Source organism: Psittacula echo (genome assembly GCF_963264785.1).
Source record: "Psittacula echo genome assembly, chromosome: 9".
Lineage (NCBI taxonomy): Eukaryota > Metazoa > Chordata > Aves > Psittaciformes > Psittacidae > Psittacula > Psittacula echo.
The window spans coordinates 14,397,728-14,412,770 of NC_137745.1; the positions used below are offsets into that span (position 1 = coordinate 14,397,728).

The 15,043-nt window shown below is 53.1% G+C and overlaps 1 protein-coding gene across 1 annotated transcript; it reads right to left on the bottom strand.

The window, feature by feature from the left end:
- Window positions 1-2,091: 2,091 nt before the first annotated feature.
- On the bottom strand, window positions 2,092-14,922 carry ABHD6 (abhydrolase domain containing 6, acylglycerol lipase). Its single transcript, XM_080625452.1, has 10 exons — window positions 14,868-14,922; window positions 12,148-12,217; window positions 10,350-10,497; window positions 6,825-6,981; window positions 6,299-6,412; window positions 5,963-6,095; window positions 4,587-4,744; window positions 3,721-3,775; window positions 3,165-3,265; window positions 2,092-2,733 (listed from the first exon to the last, which is right to left on the bottom strand). The coding sequence occupies exons 3-10, from the start codon at window positions 10,466-10,468 to the stop codon at window positions 2,557-2,559; spliced, it is 1,014 nt and encodes a 337-aa protein (XP_080481578.1). The 5' UTR covers window positions 10,469-10,497; window positions 12,148-12,217; window positions 14,868-14,922; the 3' UTR covers window positions 2,092-2,556.
- Between the last annotated feature and the right edge of the window lie 121 nt (window positions 14,923-15,043).

The following is a 15,043-nucleotide window of genomic DNA, read 5'->3' on the forward strand; positions in this document are numbered from 1 at the left end:
GTGCCCAGGCTCACCAAGACTGGAAGCCAATGGTTTCCTTTTGGCTCCCCCAGTTCTGCCCACAGGACCCCCAAAACCACCTGGAGAAACAGCACCTTCTGCCCCTTCTTAAGCCCCACACACAGCCCAGGAGCACAGCCTTACCTGGACCATTGCTGGGGCTCACTGTAGGGCTTAGTGCTAAGAAAGCAACCTTTGCAGAGTGTGAGCTTTTATGGCTCCCAGCAGGAAATGAGGGTTATTGGGAACAGCTGCCAGTATTACTGGGTCTTTCTGCCTCTGATCTGGGCTCAGCTGATGCTACGGAGTCAGCTTGGGTTGGCATGGGCTCAGCCAGGACAAGTGGCAGCCATGCTATCTTGCTTCTTGAGTGTTTAGAGGTACCTCCTCTTAATAAAAGGAAAAAAAGCAAAATTTATATTGTGTTGGAAGAGATGAGCCTCGAGCCTTCCTGCTCTTCACCATCTCCTCACCATTGCTCAAGGCAAAACCTGCATCTCCCAGAAACGTGGGGAGGAAAGAAGCAGCAGAGCAAGTCCCCTGTGCTGTGCATCATGCCACACCACAGCCCCCTTATTCATAGAATCACAGAACCATTTGGGTTGGAAGGGACCTTAAAGCTCATTCAGTTCCAACCCCTGCCACGGGCAGGGACACCTTCCACTAGTCCAGGTTGCTCCAAGCCCCATCCAACCTCGTCTTGAGCACTGCCAGGGATAGGGCAGCCACAGCTTCTGTGGGCAACCTGTGCCAGCGCCTCAGCACCCTCACAGGGAAGAACCTTTTCCTAATATATCATTAAAACCTATCCTCTTTCACCTTAAATCCATTCCTCAAAGGAAAAAATAATCATTGCACAGCAAACTCCTTCAATCACTAGATTTTAATAGCCATATAAATCCTTTGCATACAGCAATCTGTGGCATATGAGAAACCATAGAGATACCAAACAACTTTTTCTGGCTTTTACCACATAAAACTATCAGCAATTTTTATTTTGTTTTTTTAGATCAACTCCTGTAGTAGAAACAATAACCAAGCAATAACAGCAAACCTCTGATCTGCTAAAAGAACAATGCTGCTTCTCTCGAAAAGAGCAGAGAAGCTGACAGGGAGTTTCAGATACCTGTACAGATCGGGGGACCTCAGAGAGACGTCGTGAAGACAGTTGTCAGCACCGCAAGCCTGCGCACCTGGTCTGAGGGGCTCTGGTCTAGGGGTGTCAGCGCCGAGGAGTGCTGGGGGTGATGCCATCTGCTGATTTGCCTTCAAGAGACCCATGCACCTCCATGCCTTTCAACAGCCTGAGTCCTGCCCAAGACCAGGCCCAGCCCTTTACCCGTGGTGAGTGTCCGCACCCAGGGAGATGCAGGATCGGTCTCCTTGCAGGCTGCAAAGTGTACCTTGTCTGCATCTCCCATTTCCACCTACAATTCACTCACTCAGGAGTTACAGCCATCCAGAGGACGCACAAGCACACCGTACGTTCCCACACCACCACGCAGAGCCTCGCAGGTGAGCTGCCCCCCTCCTCACCACCCAGCGAGCCCAGGAGCCCGCATCCCCTGCGCTATGCACACACACAGCCTGCTCCAGCCCTCACGCCTGGTTTTGGTGATGCTGGCATTCACAGAATTCATGGAATTCATTAAGAAAGTCGCTATTTACATCAACGTGTTCAGCAGCGCGATGTGATAGAAGAGCTGAGACAAGAGTTTGCCCGAGTTTGCTGACTTGCACCCTGCCCATGGGCTTATTGCTGACTCAGGCTCAGGGGCCAAATCACCCCAGGTCGTTTCCATCCCTCTGGCTCACATGCCACCTGCATCCCAAGTTTTGACTCTCTATGTTCACCCTCAGGGGGAACCATCCCATGGGCAAGGCAGGCTGTGCATGGACGCTGTACCCTGGGCAATATTAAGGCATTACATATACACAGGAGCTGTTCAGGGATTTAGAAAACCCACTCAAAGTGTAAACATTTTGCACATACAGTCATTGGACTCCTACGCATGAAGTTTTCTGTTGTTTTCTGCATAAATCACAAGTTAAGGAGCTACACAAAGAGCACTCAAGCAGACGCCTGGAGCACTGGGGTTCTCTTACAGCACAGCAGCATGCAACGTGACGGGACTCTAAGTAGTAGAAATATTGTAAGTCTCGGTCCAGGACTCTTCCTCCTTCCTACACTTACATAGTTTAGGTAAAAGTCGTTAACAACTACGTGCTGGTAACTTGGGAAAGATGGGCCGCTGCGTAAGGAGCTTCAGCACACGGCATGGTTAGCGCTTGCTGATTTCAGCTCATTTCTACTTTATCTCTAAGTAGAAAAGGGAGAGATTCTGTTTCCATTCCTGTATCTATGAAGGTTGCTCAATGACCCCTAGGTCGCTGTGCTGGCGGTGCTATAGGTTTAGATATCAGTGGTTCTGATTCTGCCTTCCTCAGGGACTTTGGCACATTCAACCCGATTCATACAAGATCCCTGAGAACTTATCAAAGCTGCAGTACTTTACAATTATAAGACCAGCGTGGGTGCTTGGCTCCCCGCCACGCTCATGCCTGCTTCTTGTTGTTGTCCGTGCTGTGCAGCAGCGCCAGGAACTCCAGGATGAGGTTGGCCGTCTTGCGGGGCCGCTCCACCACCACCGAGTGCCCGCAGTTCTCCAGGATGTACACGTGGCAGTCCGGGATAGCGCTCGATAAAACATTGGCACCAGAAACATCCAGGACCTGGATGGCAGAGGAAAACATAGTCAGTCCCACAGGCAGAGCTGGGTTTTGCTGGACACCATAGAAACCCCATCAGAGCTGTCTTTGCAAGCTCAAGTGAGATGCTGAGCAGGGATGTGGACACAGTCCTTGTGATGCCGGCTCCATCCCATGGTACCCATGCCTGGGGATAGGGCAGGGAGGCTGCATGGTGTCGGTCTCCTCATGCAGCCAGGAACTCTTAGATGTTTTTTGACTGCCAGCTCAGTGCAAAGGGGTCATGGCAAATGCTTACATCTTTGTATTTACAGAGCCCTTTGCATGGGGGACACAGACAGGGACACACATGTGTCAGCTCCCCACACATATGTGCCACAGTGTGTCCCTGTGGGTGGGCACGAGCAGAGATGGAAATGTGGTGCTGTGGGTAAAGAGAAAAAGGGGCTGCATACCTGGTCCTGCCTTCCCCAGATGACCTGCGTTGGCGCTTTGATCTTGCTCATGTTCTCATGCAGAGAGTGCCTGGACTTCTCATTCACGATTTCTAAGAACACTAGAGGGGCCAAGAAGACAGTCAGTCTGACCAAGGGGGTGCTCTGCCTTCCCTTTTCACAGGGTCCCTGCTAGTGTCCCCTCACTGGGAAACCCAGGCAGAGCCTGATGTGCAGAGCCCCAGTGGGCTGTCCTTGCATAGCCACCAAGCCCCACTGTGGAAGGACGCTCTCCCAAGCCCATCTCCTTGTAGGTATTAGCACTGATTTACCCAGCTGGGAGGGTGAGGGTGAAGCAGCCACCCCACTGCCCATGGGGGTGGCAGTGCACTGCTACCATCGACCAAGGCACATTCCCAAACCTGTTACTGATGTTGCCCCTTCCCACCCTCAGCAAGGCAGCAGGGGTGTGCTGGGGCTGAGCAGCACGCAAGGGACATGGGGCCAGGGGCAGCCTGTCCCCACACCCCGGGGTCTGGCTGGAAAGCCTGATGAGGGGCTGCTGCCATACACTTACGTTTCCGGTAGAAGTCATTGTGTGGGATGCGAACATCAACGAGGCCCTGGAGAATCTGCAGGGGAGCAGAGGATTGCTGCTGGGGGAGAACCTGTGTGGGGCTGAGTGCTCCCGAGAGCACCCAAGAGGGTGGCAGGCAGCCGGGACCATTCTCCCACCGCCCCAACGTTCCCAGCCCGGCCCCTGCACAAGCATCCTCCTATTCACATCTGGCTCTCACAACCGTGCTTAAGTAATGTGTATTTCAGCAACAAGTATTTTTGCCTTTTATGATGCAGCCCCGAGTTTCTCCCGCAGGCGGCTACCCACAGCCAGCAGCACACCTCAGCCATGACTGTGCTTTTCTTGCTTCTCTTATTCTTTTGCCAGAAGGGCGTTCCCTTATGTTTTTTTCTTACTCTCCAATCTACTCATCCCAGACTTCCTAAGGAAAACCAGCTTCATGGCCAGCGCCTCGCCAAATTCCTCTTCCCTGACAATAGAGGAATAACATTTCCATCACTTTGGCTAAAAAAGCCACAAACAATCCCCCTCCAGCCGGACAACAGCCGCTTTAGTTATTTAATGCTTCCTGCCAGCCATATTTGCTTAAAAAAACCCTTTGACATCCCAGCTGGCTGCCAAAGACCTCGGGAGAGGAGGAATTTCAGTGGGCACTGGCAGAGGGAGTGGGAAAAGTGAGTTTGAAGGGAAAGCGATGGAAGTGGTGCCCGGGGTGTCCCGCCTGGGTGACAGGGGAATGGCAGTGCTGGCTGCACTCCTGGCACCACCTCACCTCCCATCGTGCAGGCTCCAGGAGAAGCAAACCCTTCTCCACCTCTGAGTCCCCCCTTTCCCAGCTGCTGCAGCCAGCCCGGGCTCCTCACCTGCTGCGGCACCTTGAAGCGCACATAGGAGCAAAGCTTCAGCATGTCCGCCATCTCCTCGGGTGTCGAGGGAATTAAAGGGATCCTGTCGATGAGCTGGGACTCCTGCAGCTCCCGCAGCTGCTTAATGAACTTGCTGTCGGTGGTACTTGGCAGACCTACATTGAAGGAGGAAAGGGACATGAGCTAAAACCCATATGAGACCCCCAGAGGCAGAGCATCGTTGTACCAGCCTCCCTCATCCCTGCCTCTGGCCTGCTGCCTGTCACTCATTAAAAAATACATAATAATGAAAAAGAGGGGAAGGAAAACAACCTGTACATAGAGCACCTCAATGTGTACCCAGAGATGCTCCAGGGCTTGACACTGCCAAGCCCCTCAACACAACACGAGGTATATTCCCCGTAGACATTCAAGAATTCTTTGGCAAAAACTATAGCACTTATTTTTTCTGTAGCCAGCAGATGCAAACAGTGTTGCCCATACCCAGCCTCCCACAGTGCAGGCTCGGACAAAAAATTTCAGACGCCCCTTCTGTAGGCACATTGTGGGGAAAGTCCCCCAGCAGCTTAACTCCAAACAGCAGCCCCCATGCAGCGGTTTTCATCCAGAAAGACCCAAGGAGGCAGCCAACCCCTCTCCAGAGAGGAGCCACCCCCACCCTGCCACCCCCAGAGCCTGGTAGCTAGGTAACATTCACTGTGCCTCATTACTTGTGTCTTATCTGGAGCCACTTTCCTTGTGTGGGAGGGGGAAGGAGCTGCCATGACAACCGGGATGCAGCAAAGCCCTTCCTGGCAGAGAAGCTCCCCATGCCTCCTGCGTCATGTTATGCCCAGGCTTTCCCAAGCCCCTGGCCAAGGGGATGGTGGGGATGGAGAGGTACTGCATGTCACACGGGCACCCCACTGACCCATACCTAGCCACCAAGCACTCTTCCCACTCAGAGCACCCAAACATGGGGGGACAGAGCTCTCTGGCTCCTGAAGCCCCAGCCTTCCAGCACACCAGGGATCCCAAGAGGCCAGACTGGGGAGGCTGCAGGTTCCCCTTCCAGACCCGAGAGGCTGCAGACATGCCATGTAAAATGCCTGCCATCAAAGGGAAAAGGCATTTTCTCCAGCACAAGACTTGTGCCATTTGCCCTAGTCCCAGCTCTAGTCCCACAAAAGCACAGCGCAGCAAATTCCAAAGCCCTAAAGAAGTGCAGTCAGGACAAGGCTGTGATTTCCTCGTGTGCCCTGCAGAGATTTTCAGACTGTAAATACAAATTAGTTCAAAAGCCTAAAAGCCTCATGTGCCTCCAGCACTGCTCTGGACTTTCACACCGGCTCCTGTGTGCCTTCTGCCTGTCTCACCTCCCCTTCATTGCCCACCTGCAGGACAGATGAGGGTCAGGCTGCAAATGTCCTCTGGGTACTGAGCAGCATAGACACCAGCAACGTTTCCCCCCATGGACGTGCCAACCAGATGAAAGGGCCTTTTGTTCAGGTTGATGCATTCCACAAACTGACAGGGGAGCAAAAGGAGCATTGTTAGGGGAGAGCAAGCATGGGGTCATTAGAGAAATGCAACTCAAAGGTCTGAGGCTGGCGGCTGTGGCTGCCTGGGAAGGAAAGGAGCAGGGCTGCATGAGGCAGCATCCCCCATGTCCCTACAACCCTCAAGTCCCTGCATCCATCTGCAGATGCAATGCGATGCTGGGGCTTTACCTGGTGTATTCTCTTAGCTTGTCCACTAATGGAGTAGTCATCCAAGGCCGAGCGGGTCGTGCCCTCGTGCCCAGGCATGTCAACACACACCAAGTGCAGGTTCTTTGGCAGGAACTGCAGAAACAAACCAGGGGTGGTTATGGGGCAGGAAATCTGCTGCGAAGCCCAGGGATGGGAACTGGTGACCACGGGTGGGAGCAGGGAGTTGCTCTCCTCCTAGCAGCCAATGGTTACTCATGCACCACAGTAAGTCAGCTGATGTACCAAGGATGACATGATGAGAAACCACGGCCAAGTCTTGCTTCCCATGGAGGAGGCAGGTGCATACTGCTTTTACCCAGCAGCTCTGCATGTTGCAGGAACGAAAGGGATCCAACAAGCAATGAGCGCAGAGATAAGAATGGTGTTTCCAGAATGTTACAGCAATCATCACATCCCATACACACGACCACTGGGTCCCCACCTTCCCCAAGCCCAGGACCATCAACTTTCACTAAGTAACAACATGCTAGAAATGGAGTCCCACCTTGACTATGGACAGCCACATGTCTTTATGGGCTGAGAACCCATGTAGCATCAGGATGGATGGTCGGCATCCAGGTCTCCCTCTATAGGAATAACAAAACTGATAGTCGTCATAGTTTGCATATCTAACCTGCATACCCAAGGCTCGGCGCCAGTACCTGGAAACAAGGAGAAAACAGTACCAATAAGTGAGGCAAGACCAGGACCCAGTGGCAATACAAACCAGGTGACAAGTTCAAACTCAGCCTCAGACTTGCTAGTTTGCTAAAGCCAGTTAGGTTGCGCTCATGTCATGAGACTGTCTGAGACTAACTGGGACTAATCCTGAGCATCTGGTCCCTGGATTACATGTGTCCCTTACAGGTGCAGAACTGGCAGCTGGCTACTCATGGCTGCACTGCAGATGGCTTGTGGAGACACTCTTGTTTATTTAAAACTTATAAAAAGACCCTAACCAACTGATCTGGCAGTGGAAATGGGCCAAAATAGCAACCCTGAAATTGAAAATGCCCGAAGGTTGATATGAGGAGGGAGGCAGTGTGCAGGATGGGCAGGCCAAGGGAGGCACTTGTTCTAGGTGGGTAAGGTGGATCTGTCACAGGTTTATTTGGACACAGTCCCACATCAGTGGCAGAACATCACCCCATAGACAAGCACATTGAATCCCAGCCAAAACAACTGTGTTACCCAGGAATAACATAGAGACCCAGTTCTCAAATACCAACTATACAATCTTTCAAATGTATTCATACCCACACAGAGGACCAGAGGGACCATCCTCACACAGGGTCAAACACCCCAGGGAAGCCCAGGTTGTCCCTCTGAAAGCAGAGGCAGATGGCTCCTGCAGCGTGTGCTTGCAGCCTGCTTGAAGAGGATGCACTGAAACTGCCGCCCAGAGGGGACCTGGACAGACATTACCAGTGACACTTTGGACACATGATGTGTATGTGCAGTCCAAGACAGAGGAACAGGCTCACTTCCTCTGCATTTTCCCTGTGCTCAGACATAAACCTTTTCAAGACAACTGCTCCTGATGGGCAAGATACTGGCAAATACTTTTATATGTGATACCAGTATTTATTTGAGACACAAGAGCAAGGTCACCAACATTGCTGGGCTGTCCTAGCTCTCTGCCCACTCAAAGCTTATGCATAGTGCAATCCTCTTTTAGCATAATCTCTTTGTAGAGGGAGTTAGTGGGACTTAAGCAGCATCTCAGCTCTGTGCTGGTCCTACAAGGAGAGGTGAATTTCTCCCTAATAAGTGTCTTAAGAGCCCTCGCCTCAAAGGCACCAGTGTAAACTGCCGATGGGCAAGATGATAACATTTTTAGCAACTGATCCTGATGGATCAATTCAGGAGAAGGCAAAATAATCTGTGCAAAGCTGAACTGATCCCTCGCAAGGTGTTAACGCGCTTAGCGGCAGCGGCTCAACCGATTAACCCCTGGCAGCAGTGCAGGCAGGCTCGGGGCCGGGGTCAGCCTGGACGTCATGGAGGCGCATTAGCAGCAGGGGAGGGAGCGAGGCCACCAGCAACAGAGCCCAGCGTGACCCTTGCCTTAGCCGGCTGAGGACACGCAGAGCAGCGGCAAGGAGGAGAAGAGGGGCAGTGAGTGGTGGGAGAAGGGAGAAGTGTCCCCAGGGACCCTCGGGGATGCTGAACAGCTGCATGGGGCTGAAAGAGGGGAGCAGCAAGGAATGCTGCATGCCCTCTCTCCTGCCTCTGCTGATGGGGAAACACAAAGACTTTCCCCCCACAAAGGTGACTCAGAAAGAAGCAAACAGGAAAGGAAGAGGGAAGGGCAAGCCCACTCTTCTTTTTCCGATGACCCAAAGAAAAGAGAAGCCCATTTACACGCACAACATTGCAGTTATTCCTGCAAGAAGCTGATCCTTCCAGAAATGCTGGAAGAAAGAGAGATGAGGGACCTTACGCTTCAAAAGAAAACATCCCTGCTGATCTCCACTCACACACTCCCTCCTCAGCTGAACACAGACCTACCTACTCACAGTGCATTTACATTCACCCCTAATTTGCAACCCTGAAGGATGAGGCAACAGGATCTTCCTCATGTCCCTTTCAACCCAGCTTCTGAAAACTCAGCCCTTTGCACCTTCTTTTCCCTGTCCTGCCACCCCTGCCTGCAGATCTCCGAAGGCTCTGCTCTGGTGCAGCAGCGTCCCTTTGGCGATCCTCCTCCGAACCCATCAGGTTCATCAGCCCATCAGGGTCCTCCCTGGCTTCCGCCAACCACTTCTATGTCCAAAGGGAAACAAAAACACATTTTGACAAGCCCAGTACCACCTAGACCTGCCCTGGGCAGCCCAGATGTCCCTGTCAGGACCCTGCTCTCCTTTGGAGAGCAATGTTTGGCCTCCCCGTGCGACACACAACGGGAAGAAATTCTCCCCTGTGTCGATCTAATCACTGCGGTTTTCATCCCATCTCCCTCCTCTCTCAAGCCTCCAGATGCTCTGATTAAACAGTTGCTAATAAATGTGCCGTTAGAAACAGGCTTCATCACACTGCTGCATGAGCGCTGGGGTGGGCTAATGTCCTCCTCTCACAGGAGCTCACTTTGATTTGGAAACACCCCGTAAGCAAAACTGCAGGAGGCACCATCTGCCAGCAGCACGTGAGGGCAGCCTGTCATGCTGCCTGCCATGCTGCCTGCTGCTGCCTGCGCCAGGCAATGAGACACTGCCCCAGCTTCTGAAAGGAGCGTTAGTCAAGCTTTCCCCTGCAACAAATCCAGACAGGAAAGCTGCCAACACGCTTATCACTGATTTCCAGGGACAGAGGAGGATGGAAACATGGAGGATGTAGTGCCTGCCTCCTGGTACCAGAAAGGATGAGATGCAAGGGGGTAAGGAAAAGCATCACTCCATCTCTGCTGCTGCAGCCCAGAGAGAGGGAGAAAATGAGAAAAGCCTTATCTGTAACTGCTAGCAAGGGAATAGTCCCCGCCAGCCGAGGAGGCTGTTAACCAGGAGGCAGCAAATGAACCCAGGGACCCGCAGCAGAGCCAAGGACACCCTTGCTGACAGCTGCATTGATGAGGTGGAAGATCATCAGGCTGGGGGCCCGCAGCAGCGGCGATGCTTCTCCCACCCACAGCCCTGTCCTTGGGGAAAACAACCCAGGAAAGCTCAGACACATCCTGCGATGTCAGGTGTCATCCTCAGAGACATGCCAGCCCAGGAGCCCTGCTGCAGGACAGCAAGATGCCAGCAGCCCAGCCAAGCCTGCACTCATAAACCTCAGCAGCAAAAATGCAATGAGAAAATGCCCTTTTCTTCTTCCAGAGATGCTCAAAGCTCCACGCAGCCCCTGGAAACACCACCTCACCCACTGCAATCGCCATCATGGGCAGGAACACCCCCCTCTGTCCACACCGCCTCGCTGCCCACGGGCTCTCTGCAATAAGCCCCGTGCGCCTGCGTGTGCACGGGGACCGGCTGGGGAGCAGCAGTAATTCCACCCCTGGGCTGAAATGAGAGCAGCCGTGCTAAGAACTCACCAGTAGTAGATGCGGATAAGCGCTGAGGGCCAGAGAAGGAATGAGGCCACAAAGGCCAGGATAGGGATGGCCAGGGTGCCACCAGCGATGACAAACATGTTCAGTACATCCAGGTCCATGCTGCTTTTCACTGCCTGGCCTCACCTGCCTGCATTTAGGGAAGGATCAGACATTAAACATCAGAAATTATGACAAGTCAATGCTATATGTAGTACACCCCCTCTGCTCCCAGGGCGAGAGGAAAGCAGCTCTGTGAGAGGCAAAGGATACCAGGCAGGACCACAGAAAAGTCTTTCGCTTTTAATAACTCAATTATTTCTTTTGGCTCCTTGATGGATCTGATACTGCAATGTTAACCTCTCAGGAGAGCACATCTCAAACACGCAATGGGCCTCCTAACAGGCACAGACCACATCTGGGGCAACAAAGCACAACATGGTGCTTGGGGCACTTTACAGACGCAGGCAGCACAGTGCCCCAGGGGTGCAGGCAGCCTTTACCCCCGTGGGTGCAGGCAGCGCTGCATAACACAGGCTGTACATTTCTTTTTGGGTGCAGGTGTCCATCTAAAGTTCCCCTCCCCCTGCTCAGTCCCAAATCCCCAGCACACAACCACTGACCTAGAATTGATGGCTTGAGCCCGGCTCTCATTACCATTCCGCACAGGCACGAACTAATCAAGGGAGTAGAGCCTATTAATGGGCTCGGGGGCTGAAGAAAACAACCTGGCAGGGTGCTCTTCGGTGACTAGCCCTTAGCTGAGACAAACTCATCCCCACCCCCACATCCTCTCTCCTGCCCCATGGATGTTTTGCACTTGTCAATCACAGGCTCCCCTCCTGGCTCCTGAGCATCCTTCAGACAAATCTCAGGGGATGAGGCAGGCAGAGGACACATGGTACAAGGGCAACTCTTCATGCAACGCCATTCTTGTCCCTGAGCTCGCCCCACCACAAGCAGCTGGGAGATATTATTCTCATTAAGAGATTAAACCCTGTGGCACACACATCTCCTCTAATTCCCCTTGCTAACCAACTTATGCCTTGTCCTCTCCCCGGCACTAGCTCTTCTGACACACATTCATAAAACGAAACCTCCTCAATGCCTGGTTTCCCACCAGCCATCACTCCCCATCACCACCACCACATTTTTCCATGCCAGGACAGGCAGATTAATTCCTGCTTCCTGCAAGACTCATGGCAGTATGTGGCATGTTGTATGTTATGCCGTGAAACAGGAACAGAATCGCTGCAGCCACATCCTCTCCCCCTCCAACGCCATCACAATCCCCCACCTTACACATGACTAATTAAAACAACAGAACCTCTGAAGCAGCAGCCAGGTTTGCCCTCATTCCCCAGGGAAAATAGGAATAACTGAAATCTGAGGAATTGTGTAAATATTTTCACCACGCACCTCCTTTTCAAAGCTAAACCTCATTTCCTTTTTCAAGCCCCGACAACACACCATTATTCGTTTCATTAACATTTTGCAGAATGATCTTTGATCTCTGCATAGCTGAACGGTTTGTGCAACAGATAAACTGTGTATGTGAAAGCAGGGGGCTCGGGAGCCCACCTGAGAGCACTTGCTGCCTTTCATTGTGTCACTAAAACTGGGAAGAAATGAAGCACAGAAAATTGCCGTTATTCCCATCGGCAACCCGTAACAGGAGAAGGCTGCAGCTAAGGAAAAGCGCGGGGCTACAGGAGCCCCTGCAGCTCCCAGTGCTGGGTCATCGCCTTCACCGCTCTTGGAAAGCAAAACAAGGGAAAAGCCTTTAAAAAGCCCAGCTTACTTTGCAGAGATCCCCTCCTCCTCTCGGCACAGGTCCCGTGCACTGTGGGTAGCGGCAGTGTCGGAAAACACTGTCAGAAGAGTAAAAAAAAAGGTTAAAATCACACTTCTGCTTTTCTCTTCCTTTCAGGCTCAGTAGCTGGTGACACGGCGAGTTTGAGGACAGCGAGTTTAAGGTATTTAAGCCACTGGCTTCTCTTCAAGACGCCTCATCTTCACCTTGTGACCAACCCTTCCCCTGTTTATGTAAATGTGGTCTTTTGTACAGTAAAGCCCAACGAGGGCACTTGTTCCAAGCAGGAACAAAGTGCAAGCTGCCATCTGAGATGAATCGAAAGCCAGCGTGGTGCAGCAGGGAAAGCCAGTGCCAGCAGCCCCCGCCATGGCAGGGCTGCACAGCCCCCAGCGAAACAAGGCTCATGGCTGCACTTCAGGTGATTACAGCTATTAGAACAAAGCCAGCTAAGCTGCTTCCTATCTCCTTCCTCTTCGTCTTAAATGTAATTTTCCAAGCACTTCCAGTGCCTCCCCTCCCCGAGCCTTCGCTGTGCAAGTCAGGCTGAATCGTAGCGCAGCTGCAGGAAATTACTGGAGAGGCAGGAAAACACTGGCCTGAACTCACCAGCAGCTTTTGGCAGTGGAAAATCACACTGGAAGCTCAGCGGGAGCACCAGAGCCCCCCCATACGAGTGCCCAGGGCTGCTTTGAAGCAGAAAACCCCCTACAGATCCCCTGTGCCACGGCTGTGGGGCCAGGGGCACCCTGTGGGGCTCCCGGCAGGGCCATGGCAGCCACTGCTCACCACGTGGGCCCCAGCATCCAATGCTGGCCACGCGTACTCAGCCAGCCCCGTTCGGGGCTTCCACCGACCATGGGTACCCGGGGAGCCCCATGGTGTGGCCAAGCCTCCTCCTGCATGGGCAGAGCATCAACACCAATCTCCATGGCAATAGATGCACTCGGAAGGGAAATGCCAGCAGGCCCAGCTCCATGGTCAGAGGCTGCCACCATCATCCCAATCCTCAGCATCTCCAGCCCCATAAAGCCACCTGTGTACCCAGCAGCACTGCGAGAACATCCGCTTCACAAAGCCATGCGGTGCCAACCCCTGTGATGGTGCTTTGCATAGGCACTGATCACCCTCCCTGCTGCACCAGGTACCAGGAACAGGAGTGGGCAACACTGCCCCAAGCACGATCCTTTGCTACCAGCTAGAGAGACATCATAGGCTTAAAAGTGACACCATGGTAACAACTGTGAGTCTTCAGACTACAGCTCATCCATCACTTGGAGGTGCCTTGTGACCAAGAGTTACAGCAGATGGCCCCAAGCATTGCTACTTCTTCTTGGAAGGATCTCGGAGCACCTCATAAATTAACTCACAAACATCAGTTAGACAAGTCTGATAATTGCTGTGATCCCTGTGGCGATAACGCCAAGCAGGATGAGCACCTGACAGGGCAGATGCTGAACCAGGAGCAGCAGTTCTCACACCAGCATCTGAGTCACAGCCCCTGCATCCCACCTGAATGGAGGAGCCCCCAAGCAAGCCACCTCAGGTAACGGGATGGACCCAGGACAGGTGCTAACAGGAGGCTTCAGTGTCTGAGATGGGGCCCCCAGAAACTCCAGCTCACACAGCTAATTGTGTAAGAAAAACCCAAAACCTGCAAGTGAGCCATTTCCCTTGGAATCCACTTCCCCCTTGGCATCCTCAACAGCCGGAAAAATAATATTGACTATAAACAACAACATAACTGATATTACCAAGTTCCTCAGTGGTATATTTTGTACCACGACCTCTTAGATGAGAGTCACAGTGAAGTTATAATTTAAGATCTATTAATATTTAAAAGATCTCTGTCCATCAGCTGGCCAGCTCTCAATCTTAATCCAGCCTCCAGAGGGCTGGGAGTAGGAAACATGTCCTTTCACCTTCATTTATTTATAGATGGCAGAAATGAGATCATTATTTCTGCAGCGCTGTTTCACAAGACGTGCATCTCTAACCTGAGTGTATCTGTGCAACATGGCTCTAATGTGAGCTGGGCTGGTCCCCATCACTGCTGCTGCACTCCAAGCTCGGGACAAGCCGGGACAAGCCATCAGTGTCACTGCCAGCCAGCCTGGGGACAAGGCGGCTGAGAAGCACACCCGGAGCAGGCTGTGCCACCAGCCAGCTGCCGGGTTACAAACTCATCCCATGCCCGTCCTGCTTCCTGACACCATCCCCATCCTGCCGCACACGCACACAGCAGAGGATGCACGGCACAGCTCATGTCACGAGTGCACTCGGACTCAGCCCTCTCTGGGGGGGAGGGATGGGGTAGAGGTACCAGGGACCACCTCCAGGTCCCCTCTCCCAGCACACAGTATCCCCTCTGCCCCAAAGTATCCTCCTCCAGCAAAATGATGGCATCCTCCAAAGAGCAGCAGCCGAGATGCAACGCCGCTCCGCTGCCCTTCATGCCCCATTTCCTGAGTATTGGGGAGGCAGAAATTTTAACGAAAATGGATTAAATATTTTAAATATATATATTTTAAATTATTTCTTGTATTTTGGCTTCGCTCCTGACCTGCCCACTCTCCCTCCCCTCCCCCAGTGATGCCAGGGTTGGGACCCAGAGCGGGGTGGCCCGGAGGGCGTCCCGGCATCTCCCCCCGTCTCCCCCGGTCTTAGCATCGCTACTGTCAGCCCCCCACCCCCTCCCCGCCTCTCACCGTGCCGATCCGAGCCGAGCCGAGCCGGGCCGGGCCGCAATGGCAGCGCGGAGCGGTGAAACGCGGCGGCTCCGCTGCGCCCTCCCTCCGTCCCTCCGCGCTGGTGCGGCTCCGCGGGGGCGCAGCGCGGCGAGGCGGAGATGTGGCCCGGCTGCGGGGGAGGGGGGGTGGTGCGA